The sequence below is a fragment of the Trichechus manatus genome, unplaced genomic scaffold (genome assembly GCF_000243295.1).
Source record: "Trichechus manatus latirostris isolate Lorelei unplaced genomic scaffold, TriManLat1.0 scaffold00038, whole genome shotgun sequence".
In the NCBI taxonomy this organism is placed as follows: domain Eukaryota; kingdom Metazoa; phylum Chordata; class Mammalia; order Sirenia; family Trichechidae; genus Trichechus; species Trichechus manatus.
The window spans coordinates 12,624,089-12,648,517 of record NW_004443974.1 but is presented as its reverse complement, the minus strand read 5'-3'; the positions used below and the strand labels follow the sequence as shown (position 1 = coordinate 12,648,517).

Here is a 24,429-nt window from a genome sequence, read left to right as displayed (position 1 = left end):
GACTCTCAGAGGACTCCCCTGATGGGTAGCTGCATTGAGCCCTCATCACTGATTAGGAGAGGACCCACTAGAGTCAGCCCTGGATTGGGAGCTGAGAGGCCTGGTATTGCTACTGATCCCAGTGGACACTGAGCAACATGAGTTAGTGACCAGGGGGCTCCTGGTCTCTACTTTGTCCCCAGGGCCTGGCAGAGTGTCTCATGCAGAGCAGGTACTAAACAAATGACTGTAGAAGAAAGCGAGGGAGGAAGGGATGACCTGACATGACATCTAGCACAGAGTAGGAACTCAATAACTATTTGTCAAATGAATGACTTGCTATGGGGCTTGGGGCAGGTTCCTCTCCTCTCTGGAGCTATGTATCCCAATTTCTACTCAGTGAGGGTAGTTTGGGGCCCCCACAGCCCTGGGCCAGGGACAGGTAGGCACCTCTGCTCTGTGTTGAAGAGGGCAAAGATATGCTTGCTGGACATGAAGCCCTTCTCCACGTCCCGCAGCTTCAAGTTGTCCACGGACAGCATGTATTTCTTCTCTTTCTCCTGTGAGGAGGGGCAGGAGCAACGGGTGAGGTTGGCGCTATTCCTGCCACGCTCACTCCCTAAGAGTGCTCCATGATGGCATACTCCTTGTGCTGTAGACCCCCAGCCTGATCCAGGCTTTTGAATACCAGCATCTCACATTCTACAAGCACTGACTGATGAAGGCCATTCCCACCACCTCTGTAGATGGGCGCAAGCCCTGGAGTTCAGGATGGCAAGGCTGAGGCTGGCCCCCACACCCCCTCAAGCAAGCCTTGGATGATAGCCAGGCCGGCCTCAGGCAGGGACTCCGCCTGGCTGCTAGGCCACGAGGCCTGCTTTGGATAAGCCTCTGACTTCATTTCCTGCCTCAAAGACAGGGAAGGGGGGCCGCTAGCCCCAGAGGCTTCAAAAGGCTGGCTCAGCCCACTCCCCCCAGCCACCTATGTGTTAGCAATCAGGCGTACAACTTGAGCCTGGAGATGGTGTGTCTACATGTACAACATGTGCATGGTTATGTGTTTGTGCAAATGCATGCAAGCCTCAGTACAGATCCTGTCACCATTGTGTGTGTGCACCCATCTGTCTGTATTGCATGAATGTGTGTGTTGTGTGCATGTGTGTGTCTGGGGAGGTGCCCAACATGGCTGTGTGACAGTGTGAGCCCATTTGTTGATCAGTGCAGATATGTGCCTGTGATCAGTGTATGTTGCAGATATGTGTAACGATTGTGTGTGTTTGCATGAGTGTGCCTGTGTGACATGTTTTGTGAGTACACATATTTATGTGCAGATAATTTGTGTAAAGGACTGTATGTGTTTGGTTTGTCTGTAGGCATTGGAGGAGAGTTATATGAATCTGTGCATAGGTGTGTAGGGTGCTAGGACTATGTGCACGTGTATATACCTGGCATGAGCTGACATATGTCTAAGAGGAGGGAGTTCAGGTTCTGGGGAGGAGGGACCCCAGGATGGGGGCCTGGGAGGAGGGGAAGCTTGCCCACCCAACACCACAGGACCTATGCCATGCTGGCAGGGCTGCGGCCTGGGGCGGGGGTAGGGGGTCTGTGTGGGTCTTGGGGACTCAGAGGAGCTGGGGAGGAGCCCCACCCAGAATCTCAGGTGGGGGGTTGGGTTTAGGAGGACCCTGCTCCCTTCTACTAGTGTCATCCTGCCCATTCCTCTCTGCCCCCTGCACCCGCCTGGCCCATCCAGCCACATAAAGCCTTCTTTATGCCAGGCGGGTGGCCAGGAGCCCCAGAGGGCGGCTGGGGGAGGAGAGGAGGAAGTTGCACACATGGCCAGGGAACATCTGGAACCGTTCGAGGGAGGTCCCGCCGCCACCCGCCCTGCGCTTTGGGGTTGGACACTAGGTAGGAGCGGCTTCCTCCCCCCACCCCTCCCTTCCTGCCGGTTGGCCCCCTCCCCAGGCCCCTCCTTCCCAGCCACAGCTCCCCGCTCACCCCTGCCACGTCAAAGGAGGCAGAAGGGGAGTCGGGAGCAGAGAGGGGACCAGGCTGGCTGGGCTGGGGCTGAGGGGATACTGGAGCTGGGGCTGGCGCTGGCGCTGGGGGGGGCTTGGATCTCCAGAGGATGGGGCTGAAGCTCCCATCAGATGGACAGACACTACTGCCTGGATGGACCAGAGGACACCTCCACTCCGTCTACCCAGTGTTTAGACTATCTGTTCAGGACTCCCAAATTGTACAGTAGTCTGCACATTGGTTAGGCTGGGCTGGGTTAGACCCTCGGCACCGGCACCGACGCTGAAGAGCTGGACGGATCCCCTCCCGCCATCCCAGATCCGGAGCCCGGAGCCAGGGCAGGGGGCTTGGGTAGTACAGGGAGGGCTGGGAGGGGGCGCAGAGGGCTGGGGGTGCCACCCAGCTGTGGGACAGCGTGGGTGGGGGGTGATGGTGGTGATGGGAGAAAGTGATAGAGGAAGACTGAAGGGATGGGGGGTCAATGAGGGCTGGGGATACGGGAAATTGCCTGTCTGCCCAGAGGGTCTCCCTTTGTCACCAAAGACCAGCGTGTTGATGACTGGGTAGATAAAGGGGGACCCCAATTGCCCAGACCACCTCCAAGTCCCCAGCTGTCCTAGTGCAAAACTTCGCTCACTTCCAAACACACACACACACACACACACACACACAGCCTCACCTTGACACTCACACCCCCACAACTCAGGCACATACATTCACACATCCAAACTTTAAATCACACATTCATGCTCCAAGCATATGCTCGTATCACAAGTGCATACACGCATGCATGTACACGCACACAGCCACACACACCCCTCACAATGGGCCACTCTTCCTCCCCATCCTGACATCCCAACCACATACACATATTCTCAAATCCCAAATATTTCACATTCATACCCTCCTTCCTCAAGCCCACCTCCAAACACACACACACCAAGAGCAGAGACACACATTTGGAGAGTCACACCAAGCTCACATACTCGAACCCCAAATACATGCTCCCCAAATACGCATACAAACCCTCATATTCCAAACACACCTAGCTACTTACCCTCCAACATACTCTCCCACAAAACACCCGCATACCTCATCCACACCCTCACACATACACCCCACCCCTCACTACCTATACTCCATTCCCACCCCCACACACACTCCAAGCAGTCTTTCACACCTGAAAAAACTCAGCTGTACGCACAAAGCTCAAAACAGACCTGCACATCCAGGTATAAGGCCAGGGGGCCCCTCTCAGACACACTTGATCCCTGCCCCCACAGTGCATCCAGTCCAGGCCCTCAGCCCCAGGTCACACTATCACCCTGTCCCTGTGTTAGGCGCCCCAAAATGAAAGCACCAGGAGTTGTGGGGCCAGCAGTCTGGGCCCCCCGTCCCTGGGGGGTGTCTAGGGAGCCTCCCTGGATGACAGAACAGGAAGCGACCCCCCTACTGGAGCCCCACGCCACCTCACACTCCATCCCTTCCAGTGGCCCTGGTGCTCATGCTAGAGGCCAGGGTTGGGGTAATGAGGTCCAGATGGCTTGGCACCCCCGCCAGTGACGACAGAGGGCCCCGCCCAAGGTGAGGAGGAGGGGGGCCTTCCTGGGGCAGACTTGGAGGAGGCAGGGATCAAGGGGGGGCTTGGAGACCAAAGTCACAGGCCCTCACCCCAAGCCCCACTCTCCCATTGAGAGCACCCTATCCTCCAACAGCCCCTTAGGAAAAAGAGGGTCCCTTCCCCCACTCTTTTGCCAGCTGGAGTTCATTACCACAAGCCCCCCCCAGCCCTCCCCTTCTCTCTGGTCACCTCTGGAATCCAGATGTGGAAGCCAAGTACACTCGTTCTTAAAGGAGACCAGCAGCAGGGGAGGGGGGTGGCAGGGGGATTCTGTGTGCTCTCGTGGGCGGGCGTGGGGGTGGGGGTGGGGTTTGTGTGGTGGCTCTGCAGGCTGCCATCGCTCCATCCCCCTCGGCCTGGAGGCACCCTAAGAATCCCTCATGGACTGCTAAGCTCTAGGGGACTGGGGTGCAGGGGTTAACAGGGTGTTTGGCAGCGGGATTTGTATGTGTCATGGGCCTGTGGGGGCCACGGAGGAGGCGGCACGCCCTGAAGCAGGAAAACAGGAAGGCTGGGCTGACAGGATCAGTGAGGGGGTACCTGGCACCCCTGCCCACCCCTCCAGGGCCCTTAGCCCCAGGCTCCTCAGCCCTACCAAGCCATCTTCTCCTTACAACCTGGATGAGAGGGCCAACTCCTCAGCCACCCCCCTCCAGCCCCCAGGATTGCCTGCCTCTGATCCTTGCATCCCACCCCCTCCCATGGGTCTTTGGTGTAATTTTTTTAAAATCCCCATTGGGTGTCCAATCCACTCCAAGCCCATGGTAGGATATGAGCCCAACTCTGGCCACCAGCTGGCCCCCTGATGACCAGGGGCCCTGTGCTCACCTCATCATCCTTGTACCAGGACAGATTCTCGGCCGTCAGCACAAACCAGTACTCCTTGGAGCCACCCTTCATGATGCCAATATTATTGATGGTCAACCAGCCCTTCCGGATGACCTGGAGGGTGAGGGGCCAGGAGGTCAGTGAGCAGGGGCCAAGCTTCCCCATGGAGGACTGGGTGGGCAAAGAGAAGCATTCAAAAGCCCACCCCTTCCCCAGCTTTTGGAGGACTGCCTGGTCAGGGAAGGTGGGGGCCAAACCTGCCTTGGTTTGAACCACAAGTGAACAGAGTGGGAAACTGAGGAAGACAGAGGTCAGCTCAGGATAAAGAGCCTTCTGACAGTCAAAACGTTCTGGGTAAGGGACTAATGGCCTTGGTAGGGGATGAGCTCCCCATCACTAAAAGTGTACAAGCAGAGTTTATGTGGCAGATGGGGCAAGACAACTCTGAGTTCCTTTTCAGCTTAAGTTCCAATTTATTCTAAGACTTTCTGGACTGATCTCAGCGACTTTGCACACACTGTTGCCTCTGCCTAGAGAGTACTTCCCCTCCGCCTTTGCCTGGCAAATTCTTACTCACCCTTTAGGTACCAGCTCAGAAGTCACATTCTCAGACAGGCCCTCGCTGGCTCCTCAGTATAAATAAGGACCTCCATTATTATACTCTTTTATCACTCCCTTAAGTCTTCAATGACACTGACTGAGATTTTTCAATTAACTTTGTGTGTGTGATTATCTGTTGGTGTAAGCCTCCCGTGCTAAATTATGAACTTTCTTATTCACTAGTAAATCCTCAGCATATTGCAGAGTGTTTGGCAAACAGTAAGTGATAGTAAATGCTTGTGGCACGAACAAATGAATGATACATACTATGGTTCTAAGAGTCTTTGGGCCCCAGGCCCAGGACAGGGATTGGGTGGTGGGGAGAAGAGGAAAGGTGAAGGAGCTGAGTCAGAAAGAGCCCAGGCCCCTTCTTCCCAAGTAAAGTTCAGAGTAAAAGGCAAAGGTTCCTTTTCATGGCAGGGAGCAGCTGTCCCCAGAACTGTCCTGAGGCATCATCACACACCAGGGTCTGTGAGTTCTCCTCCAAGGACAAGGCCACTGCCCATGCCCTGGTGGTGGGCCAGACCTGAGTTCAGGAGCCCGGTGCAGACTGAGAGGGTGAAGGAGCTGCTTCTTCTCCTTCCCCTCACCCAGACATCCCTGGCTTCTCCTCTGAGCAGCCAGAGAAAACCTGAGGATGGCTGGGGGCTGGTGGGAAAGGAAGCCAGGCTTGCTTCTGAGGTCCTCACAGCACGCCTGGAGCCCTCCTTACCCCATCTCTGGCTTCCCCGAGAACCTTGTAGAGAACCCAAGTCATATAGCAGAACAGTAGCTAAGCTGAGGGGAAACCAAAGCTGTCTTAGGAACACAATAGCCAGGATCCCATGACTCCTCTCCTGCCTCTGTCCCAGGATCTGACTAGCAGACCTCACCAACCTGCTCTCTGCCGGGACTTGCAGCCTTTGTCCTCACCTTAGCCATCCCCAGCCGCGTACTCCTCCCTGCCTGCTCATCCAAACACCCCTCCAGAGCCCCTACACCAGGGACCGTCTGCATTCCTAACTCCCACCCTGCTTGGGGCTCTCAGGGGCCCTTAGCTGGGCCCTGCCTGCAGGACCAGGTCTCCACAGGGCAGGGATAGGGTCTGACACCTGTCCAGGGCCCAGCATAGTGTAGATACTGGTGAATATTTGCTGAACTGAATTGCTCCAAAATATTCCATTCAATAATTCCTTCATTCTGCTGAGTACCTACTGTGTGTCAAGCACTGGGCTTGGGGCTGAGGATTTAGTGATGAACAAGATAGACCCAGCCCCTGCCCTCATGAAGCTGGGGAAGGAAATAGACATTAAACCAATAATCACAGAAACACTTAGATTATTATGAAGAAAATACCTCCTATGGAACATATGGGGGAATAAAAGCTCAGGACTCTACAGCTCTGAGGGACAGAGAGCAGGAAGCCAGGTAAAGAGGGGCTTTGTCTCTTGACATTTCATTCATTTCTTTATTCAACTCTCTGGTGGAGCTGGCTATCAGCTTCTTAAAAACTCCCTCCCATCCATCCATCCACCCATCCATCCATCCACCCACCCACCCATCCATCCATCCATCCATCCATCCACCCATCCATCCATCCATCCATCCATCCAACAGATGTTTAAGGGGCACCTACTCTGTGCCAGGCCTCTGCTAGGCATTTTTATACCCACCCACCTCCCTGCATGGTCTAACGCTGCCTGAAGCAGGAGATTAGCTCATACACACTGATGAACAGACTGATGGGACTGTGCATGTGGCTAGGCCTTGCCTCTGGCCTGAGAGCATGTGTGGAACACCTATGCACTAGTGTGCGCAAGCCGCTCAAGCCAAAGGGTGCCCTCTTGCCCCCCGCACATCCCCCACTACCGATCAGTCCCCTCCTCCCCCTCACTGCACAAGCCAAGAGCCCCAGTCCTGGTACTCACCAGAATCTCATCCTGCAAAGAGGTAACCATAGCAACCACGAGAGGCATCGGGAGAGAGGAGAGAGGGTTACTGAGGCAGGGTGGGAGGCTTGTGGCTGGTGGCTGACAGACTCCCTGGCCCCCATGGGACCCTTCCCCTCAGGGGAGGGCACTCTCAGAGCTTGGCGTACATCCGGCACCCTCCATCCCTCGGGCTGGGATGCTGGTGCCCACTCACCTGGTTCCCTGAAGCCTTCTTCTTGTTCATCTGGTTGCTCCTCTGCTGAGCACTAATGGGGAGACAGGGGAGGAGTCTCAGAGCTTTTTTTCTCAAGGGGCCCAACTCAATAGGCAGTGGACCCAGAGGGTTAACCCAGTAGATTTGGGTCCTACACATGCACACACACACACACACACACACACACACACACACACATACTCACCTAAGAGGTGTCACCCTCTTTGCCCAGGGAGCACTCACTTGGCAAAGCCTATGAAGTCCTCGTGGTTGGTGTTCATGTAAGCCAGCTCAATATCAATGAGGAGCATGACCTTCAAAGATACACAGATGGTCAGAGGGTAAATGGAAAAGACACCACACCAAGTTTAAAAATGAATGACAAGCAGGGAGAAAAATTCTTGCAGCACATATAAAAAGTTAGTATTCATAATAAATAAAGAGTTCCTACAAATCAATAAGAGAAAGACAAGGAACACAAATCAAAATAATCAAAAAAATGAATGGGTAATTCATAGAAGAAATGCATACAGCCAATAAGCATATGTAAAAAATGCTCACCCTCATTAATAATTAAAGAAATACAAGTTAAAGTAACAATGAGACCCTTTTTTAACCTATCAAATAAATGATAAATATTGATAATGGTGAGTGTGGCATGAATGTAGGCAGGTGGACTCTCTCATCTGTCAGTGGAAATGTAAAGGAGGGCAATCTGGCAATATTTGACAACACTAAAATGCACACAGATACTTCCAGAACTATATCTCACAGATGAACTCATCAAGTGAGCAAAGATACCAGGTGTTCAATGTGGTGTAATAGAGACAAATTGGGAACAAACCGAAGGTCATCAGAAGTCAAAACAGACTATAGTACCCTGTAAACAATAAAACACTTTGCAGCTGTTAAAAAGATTGAGGAAGATTTCTGTGTTCTGGCAGTGGAAAGATCCTCCTTAGAAATGGTTAAGTGTGAAGGGACTCGTAATTGTGTCATGATGAGGGAAAAGTTCTGGATGTAGACTGTCAAGTTCAAGCCTATACCCTGCTGCTTAATGTGAAACTGAGAGCGGTCCTCACTGAGCCTCAGTTTCCATACCTGGAGTGTTTTTGCCTTGTGGGGACTAGTGAAAAGACAATGAGACAAGGCAGGTCACGTATCTGGCGAGCAATTTGTGCTCAAGCGATGTTAGCTACTAACTATTATTAATTATCATTAGAGAAAAAAGGCAAGACACAGCAGCAGTAGGGTTCCTTAAGATAAAGATAGAATCTTCTGAGTGTGTGTACTCATGTGTGTATGCGCATTCCTAGAAAAATGTCTGGAAGGGAACACACCACATTTGTTAATATTGGTTATCTCATGGGAGGGATTGGGGAGGTGGGGAGAGTGAATGGGGGGATTCTTGTTGTTGGGTGCGGTGAAGTCAATTCCCACTCACAGCTACCCCATGCAACAGAGTAGATCTGCCCCATAGGATTTTCTAGGCTGTAAACTTTATGGAAGCAGATGGCCAGGTCTTTCTCCCATGGAGCCATTGGGTGGGTTCCAACTGCAAACCTTTCAGTTATCAGCTGAGTGCTTAACCATTGCACCACCAGGACTCCTTCCCAATGGAGGATACTTACTTGTAATTCAGCCATTTCTATATTGATTGAATGTTTTCTTATTTATCACTCTCATAATGAAAAAAAAGACCAATAAGGATTTTAAGACACAACATCAACAACAAAAATGTGAGTGATTGGAGACAGCACCATTGTGGAGAAGGGATGTGTGAGAATAGATGCCGAGAACCGAAGCCATAGGTAGGGGTAGACAGTGAGATGACAGATGGATGAGGAGAGAGGGACTAGCCTATGAGCTTCGTGAAGGCCGTGACAGAGGCCTGTCATCTCTGGTCCTCCGAGTTCAGAGGCAGCGTTCAGGGAATATATTTGTGATTGACTATTTGATGAATGACTACGTAAAAGGAGGGAGGTGGCTATGAGGAGTGTAAGGTGATCCATAGAAATAGACAAAGAGACCCAAAGAGAAATGACCAGGACAGACTGCCAGAGAGTTGCAAAGGACAGAGTAAGAAAGGGAAGCAGAGAGTTAGTGTGAGAGGAGAGAGGGAGACTGAGACAGAGAAGACAGCGTGGGAAGAAGAAGAGAGCCCAGGGACAGGAGTGTAAGGTGAGGGAAGAGGCCAAAGGGTGTGGAGCTCAGCCAGGAGGTGCCGTAGGCCTCACCTGCTCCTTGGTCCGACCCTCACGCTCCCGGATGTGGGTAGTCACGATGCGCTCCATCTCCTCCCTCAGCCGAGGGTACTGCTGGAGCTGGGGGAGGACAGGAGGGGAGAGAGCCACGTACACGGGGGGCACGGGCAGGGAGCACCCAAACCCCACCAGAGTCCAGTGCTCCAAGGGGTGTGGGGTGGGAGGCACACACAGAATGCCCATGAGGAGAGAAAGAGAGACCTGGGGTCCCAGGAAGCTGATGGCACCAAGCCACGGCCACTCTTTCCCTCCCTGAGAGCTAGGTTCCAAATGGCAATCCAAGGGTCTTCCTGGCTCCAGGACCTCTTCACTGGCCTACCATGGCAACTTCAGGGGGAAGGGACAGTTCCCATGGGGAGAAATGCTATGGGAACCAGCCTGCTCATTGGCCACCATCTTGTGGCAGCCATCATAGAAACAGACATATTAGATTGAGGACTTTGTTTGGGGGACCGTTAGCTTCCAAAACTTTCACTGGCCCTCAGGGCTACCCCATGCCTTCCCAAGGACTTAGAGGGCATACTCAGGTGGGAGAATCAGGTAGGGAATAGCCTTCAGATTCCAATCCAGGCGGGATGGGGGGAGGCAGGACTCAAAGTGCCAGTTGGCCTCCTGAGCCAGGCTGAGGACAAGCAATGCTCCCTGTCAGAGCCAGGGGGTAGGCAGGGGAAGACCACCAGTCACACAAAACGACATGCAGGAGCCTCAGGCACAGACATGCAAGGCTTGGAGGGGTGGCATGCGGAGGTGGGTGCTAGCAGCATGAGCAGTACCCCGCGGGGCCTGGATGGGCTCCAGACCCTCTTGGTGGAACCCACCTGGTTCTGCCTCCCTTGGCATGCCCCTGCCTGGCACCATCACCCCCAGCCGCATCTGCCTCCAGCTCCGAGCTGCCCATCCAACCTGTCTCTACTCCACACCTTTGGGGTAGGAGTTCAGCAGCACCCATTTCCCCCCAGTTTTCATGAACTGAGGCTGAAGGGGAAATTTGCTTCAAATCCTTCTCCCTCCACCTGTGTGACCTCTGCCTTCAGCTCAGCTGAGCTCTGGACAAAGCCCAGGTTGACTCCTTCAAGACTCCATTGGACACCACCTCCTCCAGAAAGCCTTCCCCACTGCCCCAAGATCCCCCATCCTTCACTCATCACACTGGGTGCTAATTGCCTGATCACTTGTCAGCTGCTTCCAGAGGCAGGGGCAGGGCTGGGCACACTGCCCATGCTCACCAAGGGCATGTTGAAGGAATGAGGGAATGAATGAAGGATGGATGTCTTGGCCTTCCTTGCCAGAGTGAGAGGACACAGGTTTCTCTGCCCTCTGGCTCATGAACCAACTCCTCCTCAGGGAGGACTCACTGAGCTTCATGATAACGGGAGCCCATCCACAGGGACCGCCATTACTGCTGGCCCTCCCTCTTCATTTGGTGGCCATGTGGGTCCCAGGCAAAGCTAGAACCTCTCCTCGCCCCCTTTCCCATGGCTGGGTCAGTCCCTTCAGGTGGGTCCTCCTATATGGGAAGAGAGCTGCGGATTGGTGTGCCTGGGTCACAGGCATAGGTGGTGATTCTGAGGGCAAGACGGAGGCCAAGGAGATGGGAGAGGCATCAGGGTAGGCAGGAGGATGGGGGAGGAAGTGGCGCCCTGGATGCCAGCCTAGGAGAGGCAGACGGTGAGAGATGCCCACATCCTGCTCATCCTGTGGCTATGCCAAGGGGCAGCCAAGTGCAGGGGACCTGGGAGGGGAGCAGCCTGAGACCAGGGGCTAAAGACAATGACTGGGGGTGCCCAGTGTACCCCATTGCCCCATGAGGTACAAGGAGGGGCTCCCACTCCATCTCGCAGTCCTGTGGGGGAAGCGAGGAGTCTCCCAAGTCTGAGCAGTCTTGGCGACTGAGTCACCACCACCGCCACCACCAGGAGGCCTCTTCTGAGGTGGTCTTAAGAGCTTACCCCTTCCCCCAGAGTGAGGAGGGAGCAAGGAGGGAGGGCAAGAGTGGAGGGAGAAGGAGCAATTTGCCAAAGAGCATAACCAATTCTCCCACTAACCGCCTGGATGTTACATTTCTCAAGTTTTCCGCGAGTCATATATGACAGGGCAGCTTTGGCCCCTTTGAGAAGTTCTGTTCCCTCTGAGCGTCTTTTTCCATTCTGGCTGCCTCTGAGCATTTCCAGGACTTTTAGCCAGTTTTTAAAATGGAACTTTTCTCTCTCAATCCTTGGCCGGGAGGAGAGGGAAGCTGAGCAGGGCTGCCAGCCTGGAGCCCACCTTTTAGGGGCAGGAGAGGAGAGTGGTCAGGGACACAGGCCCTGGAGCCACGCAGCCCTGGGTTCAAAGCCAGCCCTTGCCCTGCCGACTTTCCTTAGAAAAACGACTGAACTTCTCAGAGCCTCAGTTTCTCCGTGTGTAAAATGGAGCACTAATGTCATCTTCCCCCTCAGGGTTGATTGAGTATTGAGTAGCACACGCCATTCTTCACAGTAAACTCTAGATTCCATCCAGAGATGCAAAATCGAATACCAGCAAGGCTAGGAGTAGTTAGAATTGAACATATATCAAACCTCTAGAGTAAGTGGTTTGCTAAGCTTAGAAAATTTGGGGAGAGGAAAAAAAAAGAAAAGAAAGATGGAGCTAGGTGAATTTTGCCATATAAAGAAAAATAATTACTGCCCATTAAGCAAACCAAAGGCAGAAATATAATTTTCTTCCATTTAGACCAAAGCTTTCCTTTTTAAAGTTTTAGTTGATTAAATATTCTGCTCACAAAAATCACAAACTCACTGTTAAAGATTCAAACATGACTAAAATTTGTAAAGTAGAAATGGAAAGATCCCCATGTTCCTTGCCCTTCTTGAAATAACTGTTAACCATTTGTGAATATGCTTTCATAGTTTTATCATTCATAGATATTATTTTTCCCCCAAATATTATATATTTCTGAAACTTGCTTTTTTTTTTTTTTGTAATATGTTGTGGAGGGACATGTAAATAGAAATCAATATGCCTTGCCCTTTTAACGGCTACAGTCTTTCATTATTTGTGAGATACTTTATATAATCAATCCCCTTTTGATGGACATCTGGGTTGTTTTCAAACTTTTACCATTTACAAAAGGAGAAGAATTACTGCTTTCCTTTTGGAATGCAATTCAGCAAAGTGTTCAAAAGTTTTTCAATGTTTATATCTAGTAATTAATCTTCTAGGAGTCTACCCTATGGAGATAATTCTAAATAAAGAAAAATAAAACTCTTTATACACAAGATGTTCATTGCCAGATTATTTATAATACTGCAAAATTTGAGACAATCTAAATGTTCACCAATAGGAAAACAGTTAAGTAAGTGGTGGTAAATCCATTCAATAGAATATTATGCAATCATTAAAATTGATTATGTAGATGATGCAATAATACAAAAAATGCATGTTATTAAGAGAAAAAGCATGATGTTAATATATTCACAAAATAAATCTCTGTGTAGGAAAACAAAAAAGATTTGAAGAAGTATACATTGGTGAAAACTTTTTGAAGGGTAATCTTGTGGCAGTTACCAAACTTGTGAATGCTTATATCCATTGACCAGGCAATCTACATCTAGAAATCTACCCTAAAGAAACAACAGGATAAGTATTAAAAATATATCTATAAGGATATTCACTGCAGCATTGTTTATAAAAGAAAAAAAATGGAAACAACCTAAATGTCTGTCAATAGGATATTGAATATATAAATTATAGCACATTTCTTCAGTGCTAACAATTCAGCAGTTAAAGAACATGAGGCCCATCCTTATGTAGCAACATAGAAAGATTCCACAACGCACTGCTCAGGAAAAAAGAATAGGTCATGGATCAGTGTGTGTAGCATGATCTCATGTAGCCTAAAATTGCTGTATATATTTTTTAATTAGTTGAGAAGGATGTACTGCTGGCGATCCTTATCTCTAGGGTTGTGGGATTATAGGGACTTTCACTTTATTTGTGCTGTTTGAATATTTTCATAACAATCATGCAGGATCAGAGCAAAATCAGTATTAATACTTGCATTTTTAAAAAAGAAGGTATACACTTGAAGGAAATGTATAAAAATCTCAATAGCGGCTCTCTGGAAAGAGGGTTGTTTGTTTCTTTTTACTCTTGGGCATTTTCTACATTTTCTCTGTGGGAACGTATTACTTTTACAGTTAAAAACCAACTCAGTATTTTATTTTGAATTCCGTTATATCTTGTCTCCTTTTGTAAAGGGGTTTGAGGCAGCTTACAATAAACTCTGTGTTTTAAAGTTTAACACCAGTAAGAGTATGTTGTTTAGCGTTCATGATCCAGTGTGACTATGGTTTAGATGGCACAGTAAATACTAGGCAATTTTATTTGAGTGCCTTGGAACAGGCACTGGGTGGGTGCTCATTTGCTTACTCTATCCCCATTAGACACAAAGGAAGGCAAGAAGGAGACAGGCTTGTGAAAGAGGTGGACACGACTAATTGTGCATGAGCCACAAAAACTATGGAACTTATTAAAAATATGATGTTAAGGCAGATGTCCCCTCAACTCTGCCCCCTCCCCAGCATAAGGAGCTTTTCGAATACAAGTGAGGTGGGGTCCTCCCCTAGAGATTCTGACTCAGCCTGTTGGGCAGGGAAGAACTTCTTCAGACGACCTGGCTGAAAATCCTCAAAAAGCTCGTAAGAACACAAACAGGAAAAAGGCATCTAAAAGGTTACAAACAGCTCAAAACAGGCTGACCCTGCCTCATATACATGGATTACTGTAAAGTGAGTATTTCCAATATGCTTTTAGGCAAATTGATTTTGAGGGACTGGGATAGCTTCCCCATCCCAAGAGGCCCTGACCCCAGACCCCTTTCCTTGGCCTCCGTAAATCCGAATCCCACTCTGCTGGTACTTCTAGCAGTGGGACCCTAGGTATATTACTTTTCCTCTCTGAGACTCAGTTTTTTCATCTGTAAAATGGGAGTAACAATACTACTCACTCCTTAGGGTTGCTGAAAGGGCAAGCACTTAGCCCAACGCTTGGCACATAGTAGGTGCTCGATAAACAGCTGCCATCTCCTTAGTGGAAAGGAGCCACTGAGGATGCTTGGGTCAGCAGGGATGGGGGCCTGAAGAGATTGTGAGTGCAAGTAGGCCCGGAGCTACAAGCTGGATGAAACGTCAGGGCCAGGGATCACCCAGCCAGAGTGGGTGCTAGGTCCACAGTGGGTGGCCGAGGGGCTGCCCGTCCTGCTCAGCAGGTGGTTCTGCACACAGGAAGCTGTGGCCATGAGAAGGGGACAGCTAGGCCCAGCCCAGCCCAGGCCGCCATCATACCTTTTCACTACACTTTCTGATGGTGGCTGTGAGCTCACTGACTACCATATCCACACACTTGATACTGGGCTCTTTGAGCTTCTGCACCTGCTTTTTCACTGTGGCTTCAAAAGCGAGGTCAGGTGTGAAGAGGCCCGTCCTGCACCCAGGGAGGAGGAACGGACAGGAAGAGGAGCAGCCGCGGGCAGGGAGAAGAAGGGGAGTAAAAGCCAAGCAGGGCCCGAATCAGGGGTCAGGGAAGATGGCACGGGGCATGGGGGAAGAGAGAGAGACACCAACACAGAGAAAGAGAGAGAGAACAGAAGATAATGTGAGCATGGGACCGGGCCCTCCCTACCGCCACCCAGGGTTGGCACCTCCCAGGTGCAGCCAAGCACCCGCCGGGACTCCGTGGGTATGGATGGAGGGTCTGAGGAGCCAAGTCCCTGCTCCATACAAGGCCCCTTAGTGAGTACAGATCTTTTCCCTGGTGTCCTGTCCCCGACCTCCACTCCTCAGCTACTCTTTGCCTGCCTTCTCTTTTCCAGTGTCATCTTTGTCCACAGCTCTGGGTCCTCCTAAAGGGCTGACCCAAGACCAGGACAAGGCCAAGACCCCACTCACCAATCCTGCTCAATTCTAGGTTTCCCAGTGCCCCCTGCATTCACTTCATCCTAACTCCAAAGCCCCCAGCACTATCCCTTACATTCACCAGGGTTGCTTTGTCCAGTTGCCTAGGCTGTGCACTGCTCGACTCCAGAAGATTCCATTCACACAGGCTACAGTGCAGATGATGCCTCCCAGAGTTGCAGCATGGCAGCCTGACCTCGACCCTCCAGCTCCCTGCTCCACTACCGCCCCCATCTTTCTCCTTAAGGGGCACCCCTTGCCTCTCCTCTAAAGGGGTCTGGAGGAACTCAGCTCAGAAAGATAGAAAGAGAGAGAAGAGGAAACACAGAAAGAGTGGAGGTGGTGATAGAGAGGGGCCAGGACAATAGTGGGGAGGGGAGAGGAAGAGAGGTTGTGGGGTGGAATCAAAGGAGCACTCGGCTTGGAGTGCAAAGCTCTGGCTTCGAGTAACAGCTCTGCCACTTCTTAACTATGCGATCTTGGGCAAGTCATTTGATCTCCTGTGCGTCAATGTTCCTGCTGTGAAATGGGCATCATTCTCCCTACCCTGCCCTCCTTGTGTCGTTCTGTGAGGCTCAGATAAGGTAGCAAGATGGGAGAGCGCTCTGTCCCTGGAAGACCAGATGTGGATGGAAGGGAAGGGGATAGTCCTAGGTGAGGGTCCTGAGTGAGGGTGGAGTAAAGATGGGGAGGATGAAGGGCAGTGGGAGTCAGGGTACCTGCTTAAACCTGGGTCCTTTGCACATGTTTGGTTGCCCAGGCCCCAGAGTACCCCCAAGAAGGCCCTGTACCTCACCTGTTTCCAGGACCAAGGTCTCCCTAAGACTTTTTCCTGGAGTCCCCAAAGGTGACACTACCTCCGAGGGCCAGAAGGGGCTTCAGAGTCCCCTCAAACTTCTTCTCCCTGAGCTGGAGGAGCTCAGAGCCAGCCATTACACCTGTCTTATCAATGTCTAATCCCTTGGTCTTCTGGGCCTGGGGGCCAGGGAGGTGGGTGACGCCCCCTCAGAGGGTCCCCCTCTCCTGGTCCATGGCAGGCTGCCTTCCCCACCCCGCTGGGGTCTGTACATGCTACCGAGGAGGCAGTGGGGGGTGTGGGGAAGGGGCGCCTGGCAGCAGTGCAGGGTGGGGGCGTAGGCAGGGGCTGGCCCAGGCCGCTGGGTTACCTTCTTGGTGCACTGTCTAACGGTGCTGATTAGCTCCGAGATAACCATGTCCACACACTTGAGACACGGTTCTCGGATCTTCTTCACCTGCTTTTTCACAATGGTCTCAAAGGCCATATCTGGGGTGAACAGCCCCGTTCTGAATGCCCAGAGCGGGAGAAGGGCACAGTGTCACAGGCTGGCTCTTGCCAGGAGTGCCAGGCCAGGGCCCCTCCCCGAGCCCCTGAGCTCCACCCACAGGGTCCTCCCACTACCCCTCTCTGGGCTTCAGTGTCCCCATCTGTAAAATGGGTGGAAGGTATTCTAATGAGGGGCTTTCAGTCTATGTTCTTTGGGACTAGAAAAAGTCTGCTTGTGTCTGTTTTATATGTCATGCTTTCACTTAGGATTCTGTTCGTACAAAGGGTTCTATGGCCAGAAATGGTTTGAAAATTGCCAGACTGGTTCTCCTTAGGGGCCTTTCCAGGAATAGAGCAATTTATTTTAAGAGCAGGAGAGAGATTTTTTTTTTCCTGTGTTTTGGCCAGCGCGGTTATCAGCATGCAAATTCCATGCCAAACCTTGGAATGGAACCTGCATGAAAGCAAGGACAGTTTGATCTTGTTTATTGCCTGGCACATAGTAGGTGCCTTAAAATTTTTTGTTGACTAGATTTGTTGATAGGGTTGCTATGAGTTGGAATCAACTCGACGACAACGGGTTTGGTTTTTGGTTTAGATTTGCTGAACGAACATAGTGGAAATTTGGATCCCTGAAAGGGGTCTAAGCTTTTAAGGAACAAAGTCTTACTTCCCAATCCACCTTTCTGATCCACAGGCCTTGGGGTTGGCTGGAAGGAGGGAAGTGGTGTGAAATGGTATCAACTTCAGGCTAATGGGCATATGGGAGGGTCTGGAGAGTTGAGTGGACTTGCTCCTTGGTGACATCACAAAGGAATATAGACCAATACCTATACACTCTGCCCCAGGTCCCACCCAGTGGTTTGGGCAGCTTTGCTCTCCCACCTGGGTAGGACTGGGTGGAGCACTCACCCTGGGGATGGGCAGGGAGTTCAGCCCCAGTGCGTGCCTCCCTTGCAACTCTGCCCTGGGCTCTGCCCACATGGTCCAGCCTCTAGGCCTTGCTCCCAGGGACAGAAAAGGAAGGTGGCAGGCTGCAGGAAGAAGGTGACCCAAGCCTCCCATCCACCACTGCCAGCTGGGTCCTATCAAAATGGGAGCCAGAAAGTCAGGGTTCAGGGGATTGGGGACCAGCCTTCTAGGGCCCTCCTAAGGGAGGCCCCCTTCATCACTCCTTGTGCCTCTTAGCTAGACCCCCTTTCCTTCTAGGGTTCAGCTCCCCTTCCCAGTCCCAATACATGCCTAATGCCATGGATATTCTTGATGGCATAGCTGATCTCCCTTCGGAGTTCCTTCTCATCAAACTCCATCTGTGTGGGAGAGCAGAGAGATGGCTGGTCAAAGCCTGTCACTGATACTTGGGAGGTCATGATAGGACCTGTCCCAGGGCTGGGAATCAGGGATTCTAATGGGTTCAGCAAAGGTGAGAGAGAGAGAGACTCTCTCCTGCCGGGGAGTGTCCTAAGTCCTCTTGCCCCTGGGAATGCTGGGAGTCAGGGAGCCTGCCCTACCTTAACCAGCTCAAATGGAAAGCGCTCATGGAAGATCCTGTTGATGCGAGCTCCCCCGGACAGTTCATAGGTGTCTATCTGGTCTCCTGAGCCCTCGATGCGCTTCTCAAAGTCCACAGCAAACTGCTGGACCATCCTGGGGGGAGAGTGAAGTGGCCTGAGGGGGCAGAAGCAGCCCGTGGAGGGAGACTTGGGAGAGCCCCATGCTGAGGACGGTGCTGAGATGTGTGTATGTGGAAGTCTCTCAATGACCGGGAGTTGGGGGTTGGGGAGGGCCTCACTGCAGCAGTGCCTTGGTCTTGCGCGCTGGGTCATCAGGACGGAAGTTCTTGTACTCATCCACCTCCTTTTCAATGGACAGCAGCTGGCTCTGCAGCTTGTTCCGAAGGCCCGGCAGCGTGTCCCGGATGTGGTTTGTCAGTTGCTGGGAGTGAGGGCAAGGAAAGAGTTAAGGCCAGGGTCACAGACCCAGATGGCCACAGGGCCAAGCAGGAACAGGGATGCCAGGGGCTTATGTGGATATGGTGAGGTAGAAAGCTATAGGGAGCAGCTGCAGCCCTGCCCTCTGCTGCCCTGCCGTCCCAGAAAGAAAGCTGCCTGAGGGCAGGGCCCGGCACACAGTAGGTGCTCAGCAGTGGATATTAATTGAATTAATGGCTGAATAACATCATTTTCAACAGAAGCCAGAAATCTGAATTTTTATGTGAAATTACCTGATTTTTAACTGATTTAGTGTTTTTTTAGACATTATGAGGGCCAAACCAAACGCATCTGTAGGGGGATGGCTGGAGGGTTGTCCCTCTGCAACCTGAATTAAGGCCTCCCTTAAGGTAATTCTCAGGTTTTGGTTCTCACTCTGGCTACGCCCTCACACACAGCACCTCCCTGAATCTTCACAACGACCCCATGAAACAAGTACTGTATTTTCACCATTTTACAAATGCAGAAATAGAGGCCCAGAGAGCTGGAGAGGGTGTCTTAGTGGTGAGTAACAAACTTGGGACTGAAACCCAGGTCTGTAGCCTCCTTCTGTAGAAGTGAGCTCTGTAGTCCTCACTTCTGCCCCTATGCCACACTATGCTCCCCACTACTTCTCTCTTCTCCACACACGTACACACAAAAGCCTTAGTGCTGGAAGCCCTATTCCAAATGGAGAAATATCCTAGGGAAACCCCTGGGATTGCCCTTCTCAGTCTCTGGATCAGCCTGTCCTCAGTTCAGAGGGGACCAAGGTCTTCAGCCGAGAACACTTAAATCCTTGTCCCCAAACCCAAACCCTTGTCGATGCCACTCTTCACAGAAGGTCTTGGTCTTCCCTACATCCTGAAGTGGGGGGGGGGGGGAGGAAGATCCAGGGCTCCCATACCAGGTCACATGCAGGGAAAGGTCAGCAAAGCAAAGCCCTGACTGTGTGAATACAGGCAAGTTGCTTTGCTTTCCTGGGTCTCAGTTTGTTTATCTGCACGATGGGAATGCTAACTAACTTCTGTTGGCTGCTCTCACAAAACACATTCAAATTATTCTGTTCTCCTGCTGGTTCCCCCAGGCCCTACCTCACCTGGCCTGGAGCGCCTACCTGGTTGAGGATCTTCTGCAGGTAGGGCGTGCCCATGCGGTCAGCCAAGTGGCGGTAGGATGGGTGGGAAAGGAAAAACTTGCGCTCAGCAGCCAAAGCAGCCGTGATGTCCTTTTTGCCATCGATGTCCTTCTGGCTCCGGTTCACCACCCCAATGTAGCCTGTGGACCGGGTCAAGGTCAGGGGCAACCAGCCTTGCCAAGGCCGTAGGGAATAGTGGAGTGGGTCACGCAGGGCCTGCCTACCTCTGCGCAGGGGGAGTAGCTTGTTCTCCAGCACGTCGCGGGCATCTGTGCCCTCATCCATCAAGTCCAGCTTGGTGATGACCCCAATGGTGCGCTGACCTGGGTGGAGGAAAGAGGAGGGTCAGCCACACCTGTGCTTGCTCTCACACACAAGACTGCACACATCCCACTCCAATCCCACTTCCACCACCCCTGTTCACCCCATCTCCCTCCCTGCCCTGCCTACTCCCTTACCTCCCAGCCTCTACTTTTCCCCCTCATGCATTCTCCCCAGAGTACCGAAAATGATTTTTAAAGGCATGAATCTGATCCCTTCACTATTTTGCTTAGACCTTCCAGTAGCTCCTTCTTATGCCCAGAGCCTTGACATCCGCTGCCAGGTGGGAACGTACCCTGGGGGTCCACCTCTTTGGCGATCTTGAGGGCATCGGAGTTGGCCAGGTCGGAATTGGCGGGCGACACGGCCAGGATGAGGCAGTTCTCTTTGGTGACGAACTGCATGAGCATGTCCCGGATCTGGAACTCGATGTCGGGAGGTTGGTCCCCCACCGGGACCTTGGTCATTCCGGGCAAGTCCACCAGGGTCAGGTTCAGCACTGGACAGGGCAGCGACAGAGAGGGCTCAAGGCGAGGGGAGTGGCCGTGGGTGGGCGGAGGTAAGGATTAAAGCCGGACTTAGAGAGGATCCGACTGGGAGCCTGGTCGTAGGTGGGCAGAGCCGGCTTGGCTAAAGCAGTAGCCCGTTGGAGGCGTGGACATAGGTGGGAGGAGTCATCACAGGGTGGAGCTTGGGTAGGATAGCACAGGGGAGGGGTTACTGTGGGGCGGAATCTGCTGGAGCCCAGTATGCGTAAAGACGCGTCAGCAAAGGGGCGGAGCCAAGAAAATTGTTCCAAGGGGCGGGGCTAAGTGAGGGCTCAAGGAGGTTGGGGCGGGGCCAGGTCTCCCTACCTTGCGGCGAGTAGACGCGGAGGTTGATGGGCACCGGTGAAATGCCTTTGTTGGTGCCAGTGACCCGGTCCGTCTCAGCCTCGATCTCCAGTCGCACGTCCTCGAAGTCGGTGAATTTCTTACCCTTGCAGTGCAGGAACTCGGCGTATTCTGCCCCAAAAGCGGGCAGGGGAAGAGAGCAGGCATCATAGCACAGAACCCCACCTGAGTTCCACCCCATCAGAAACAGACATCCTGGACGCACACCCCAAACACTGCCTACTCCTCCCTCCCGCACAACAACAACACGTCTCCTTTATGTATTTTCATCCCCATCGTCCAGATGTTGCCCAAAGACGGGAAGCCCTTCTCAGGAGTCACACAGCAAGCAAGTTCAGCGAGCTCAGGCGGAGCTGCTGGTGGGCGAGGGCACGTACCTGTGGTAGCATTGACCAACTGCAGGACCAGGGGACGGCGGGTGACAATGCCAGATCCTCGAGGCAGAAAGTCCCTGCAGTGAGTTGGGGGCCAGAGGGAGATCAAGGTCTGAGAGGGCTCCCTCTGTCCCAGGCACACCTGTCCTGCCACTGGGAGCTCCAAAGCTCCCCAAAAGTGCTGGCCCCATCCTTCACCTTAGCCCAAGGGCTTCAGGAGGGTGGCAGCTGAGAAAGGTGGAAAGACCTCCAACTTCACTGGGCTACAGAATTTATGCATCTGAGCTGCCAAGAGACAAGACCAACACCTCCCCACATCTCTCTCAGACATGCCCTGTGTTGGTTCTGAGCCCGCAGGAAGTCCCTACCCCAACTTGGCCACTGCCATTCAGCCCAAGAGAAACTGAGGCATGTGGTGGCCCCATGTCTACGCGTCCAGTAGCCAAAAAGACAGAGCAGGAGAAAAATGTAGAACAAAAAACCAAATTCACAAAAAAGACTAGACTTACTGGCCTGACAGAGACTGGAGGAACCCCCGAGACTATGGCCCTAAGACACCCCTCTGACCTGGAACTGAAGCCATTCCCAGAGACTACCTTCCAGTCAAACTATAGACAAGCCCATAAAATAAATAATAACACCCAAGAGGAATGTGCTTCTTAGAACAATCAATTAATACATATGAGATCAAAAGGGCAATATTTGCCCAAAAGCAAAGGTGAGAAGGCAGGAAGCGGTAGAAAATTAGGACCAAGGAAACGGGGAAACCACGGTGGAAATGGGGAGAGTGCTGACACACTGTGGGGAATGAAACCCAGGCCATGAAACACTTTATGTACAAACTATCGAATGGAAATCTAATTTGCTGTGTAAACTTTCATCTAATGCACAATTAAAAATAAAAAGGAAACACAGCTGCACCTCTTCCCTTCCCTTCCACTGTGGGGAAGGGCGGCATCTCACTTCCCCTCCCCAGGCCCCATATGGCTGGGACTGAGGACACAGGGGGTGGGGAGAGGAAGGTGGCAAAGCAAAGCACTCATGCTTCTGAAGTGTCTACTGTGTGCCAGGAGATTTGTGGACAATATCTTATGGACTCCATATAGTAGCCCAATGAGGTAGGTGCTGTTATTACCCTCATTTTATCCATGAGGAAAACTGAGACTCAGAGACATTTAAGTTGCACAGCCAGTATCTAGCAGAGCAGGCCCTGGGCCCTGGTCTGTTTGACGTAGTGCAAGCTCCCTGCCCTTCAGCCCCCCTGCTTCCCTCTGAGGGATTGGACTGAGGGATCCCAAAGGCATCCCTTGCCCCCAGGCCTGACAATCTATACCTCAGACATCTGCTTGTGCTGATGTCAGCCTCAGCCTCAGCCGTCCTTTTGGCTGACTCTTTGGGGTTTGGGTTCTCTGTCCTGTCAGCTCTTCTCATCCCCCCTCCACCCCCAACCCCACCCAGGCTGTCATAATCATAAGGGTGGAGGCATATCCAGGGATCAGGCTGGCAGAATCAGAAGTCACAGTGTCCTCAGGACCCAGGAAAGGGGAAGCAAGTCAGAGCCCAAGTGGCCCCAGAGATCCAGCCAGTCATCTTGTTCATGGAGAGGCACACAGAGGCCCAGGAGGGGAATGGACATGCTCAAACTCACACTGAGGCTTGGGCAGAACTGGGGCCAGAACCCAGGTCTCCTGACCCCAGCCCAGATTCTGACCCTCGCCTCACAAAGCTTCCTGCATCCCAGGCGCAGAGGATCCTGGAGACAACAGACTAGGCCCAGGACTCCTAGGTTCAAGGCCACCTCTCAGGATCTGGGGAGGTCTCTTCTGACCCCTGTCCTCATCTTGCCCCACTTTTGGGAAGAGCAGAGGCTGCTGGGAGGAATCACGGGGATTTCAGGCTGGAGCTGAGGGAGCCACTCTAAAGGCGAAGGGGGAGGATGATATAGTCTGCATTTATTAATCGCTTTTTAGGTGTCAGGTAAGCACTATTCATTCTTGCAAGACTGTGAGCTTTAGGTGAGCAGGAATTGCATCTTTCTGTCCACCTCTGTATGCCAGTGCCCAGCACAGGGCTTAGCACACAGGAGGTGCTCAATAAATTAAATCCCCAAGTTGTCAAAACTGTGCTCTGATATGGCAATTATTACCCCCATTTTACAGATGAAGAAACAGGCTCAGAGGGGTGAGGTGACTTGCCCAAGATCACCCAACTAGGAATGACTGAGCTGGTATTCAAACCTGAGTATCTGTTGGACTCAAGAGCCTCAGGAAGTTCCCATCAAACTGTGCCGCCCTCTAAAACCAAGGAGCCAGACTTGGCTTTTTATGTAATTCAATTACATTCAGTCTAGGACATATTTGGGAGCAGCTGCTGGGTGCCAGGCCCTGTGCTGGGCCTTGAGTATAGGAGATGAGTCAGACAGTCCCCCACCCCAAGGAGCTCACTGTGTGGTGGGAGAGGCAGACAGTAAACAGATAATGCAATGCAATGTGACATGTGCTAGAAAGGAGGTGTACCAGGCAGCACAGAGAAGGAGGTGATTAACTAGGGGATGGGAGATTAGAGGGACTTCCTGCCTCTTCGTCCTATCCTTTATTCACTGACTTCTTTGGGTAAGTGACCTCCAGTTTTAGGGGTCTGCCCAGGACTGTGGAGATAGGACATTTGGTCTCACCGGGGTGGAGGTGGAGGCCTAGGGTCCACCCCTCTTCCCTACTAGCTTCTCATCCAGCAATATCATGGCAACTGCTGTTGCCATGGAGACTGCAGGAGGGGTGGGGAAAGATGGGACTCCCCATAGAGAGGCCCCCCACGTGAAGACATGGACCTTCCCTGGAGCTCCTTCCTGACAGACCTCCCCCAGTGTAGATGGGCCCACTCAGCCATGTGGGCCTGAAGGGGCAGGGACTCTGAGCTGCTGCATAGAGGGGTGGGGAGCCTGGGGTGGTAGGTGGTGGGTGGTTAGGGGCCTGGGCCAGCCTGCCCCAAGTCGCTGCCTCCTGGGGCTATTTAAAGAACAAGCAGCTTATGGGAAGCAGAGATTAGAGGGCAGGGCCATGACTGGGGGAAGAGCGTCA

General features: G+C 52.1%; 1 protein-coding gene across 10 annotated transcripts in view; it reads right to left on the bottom strand.

Annotated features, from left to right (window-relative positions):
• DNM1 (dynamin 1) overlaps positions 1-24,429 on the bottom strand; it is a 46,833-nt gene that overhangs the window by 9,485 nt on the left and 12,919 nt on the right. For 4 of the 10 annotated variants that reach the window (XM_004375716.3, XM_004375715.3, XM_012555343.1 and 1 more), the window contains exons 2-16: positions 21,356-21,429; positions 20,940-21,089; positions 20,381-20,584; positions 19,989-20,087; positions 19,744-19,904; positions 18,449-18,591; positions 18,168-18,303; positions 17,899-17,966; positions 14,763-14,901; positions 9,412-9,498; positions 7,418-7,488; positions 7,175-7,226; positions 6,958-6,969; positions 4,451-4,564; positions 430-539 (exon numbers count right to left, since the gene is read on the bottom strand). In XM_004375716.3, the coding sequence (XP_004375773.1) occupies positions 430-539; positions 4,451-4,564; positions 6,958-6,969; positions 7,175-7,226; positions 7,418-7,488; positions 9,412-9,498; positions 14,763-14,901; positions 17,899-17,966; positions 18,168-18,303; positions 18,449-18,591; positions 19,744-19,904; positions 19,989-20,087; positions 20,381-20,584; positions 20,940-21,089; positions 21,356-21,429 (1,620 nt within the window). Of the gene's footprint in view, positions 1-429; positions 540-4,450; positions 4,565-6,957; positions 6,970-7,174; positions 7,227-7,417; positions 7,489-9,411; positions 9,499-14,762; positions 14,902-16,537; positions 16,677-17,898; positions 17,967-18,167; positions 18,304-18,448; positions 18,592-19,743; positions 19,905-19,988; positions 20,088-20,380; positions 20,585-20,939; positions 21,090-21,355; positions 21,430-24,429 lie in introns of all 10 variants that reach the window. The other 6 variants (XM_004375712.3, XM_004375714.2, XM_023730628.1 and 3 more) reach the window with 3 other exon arrangements.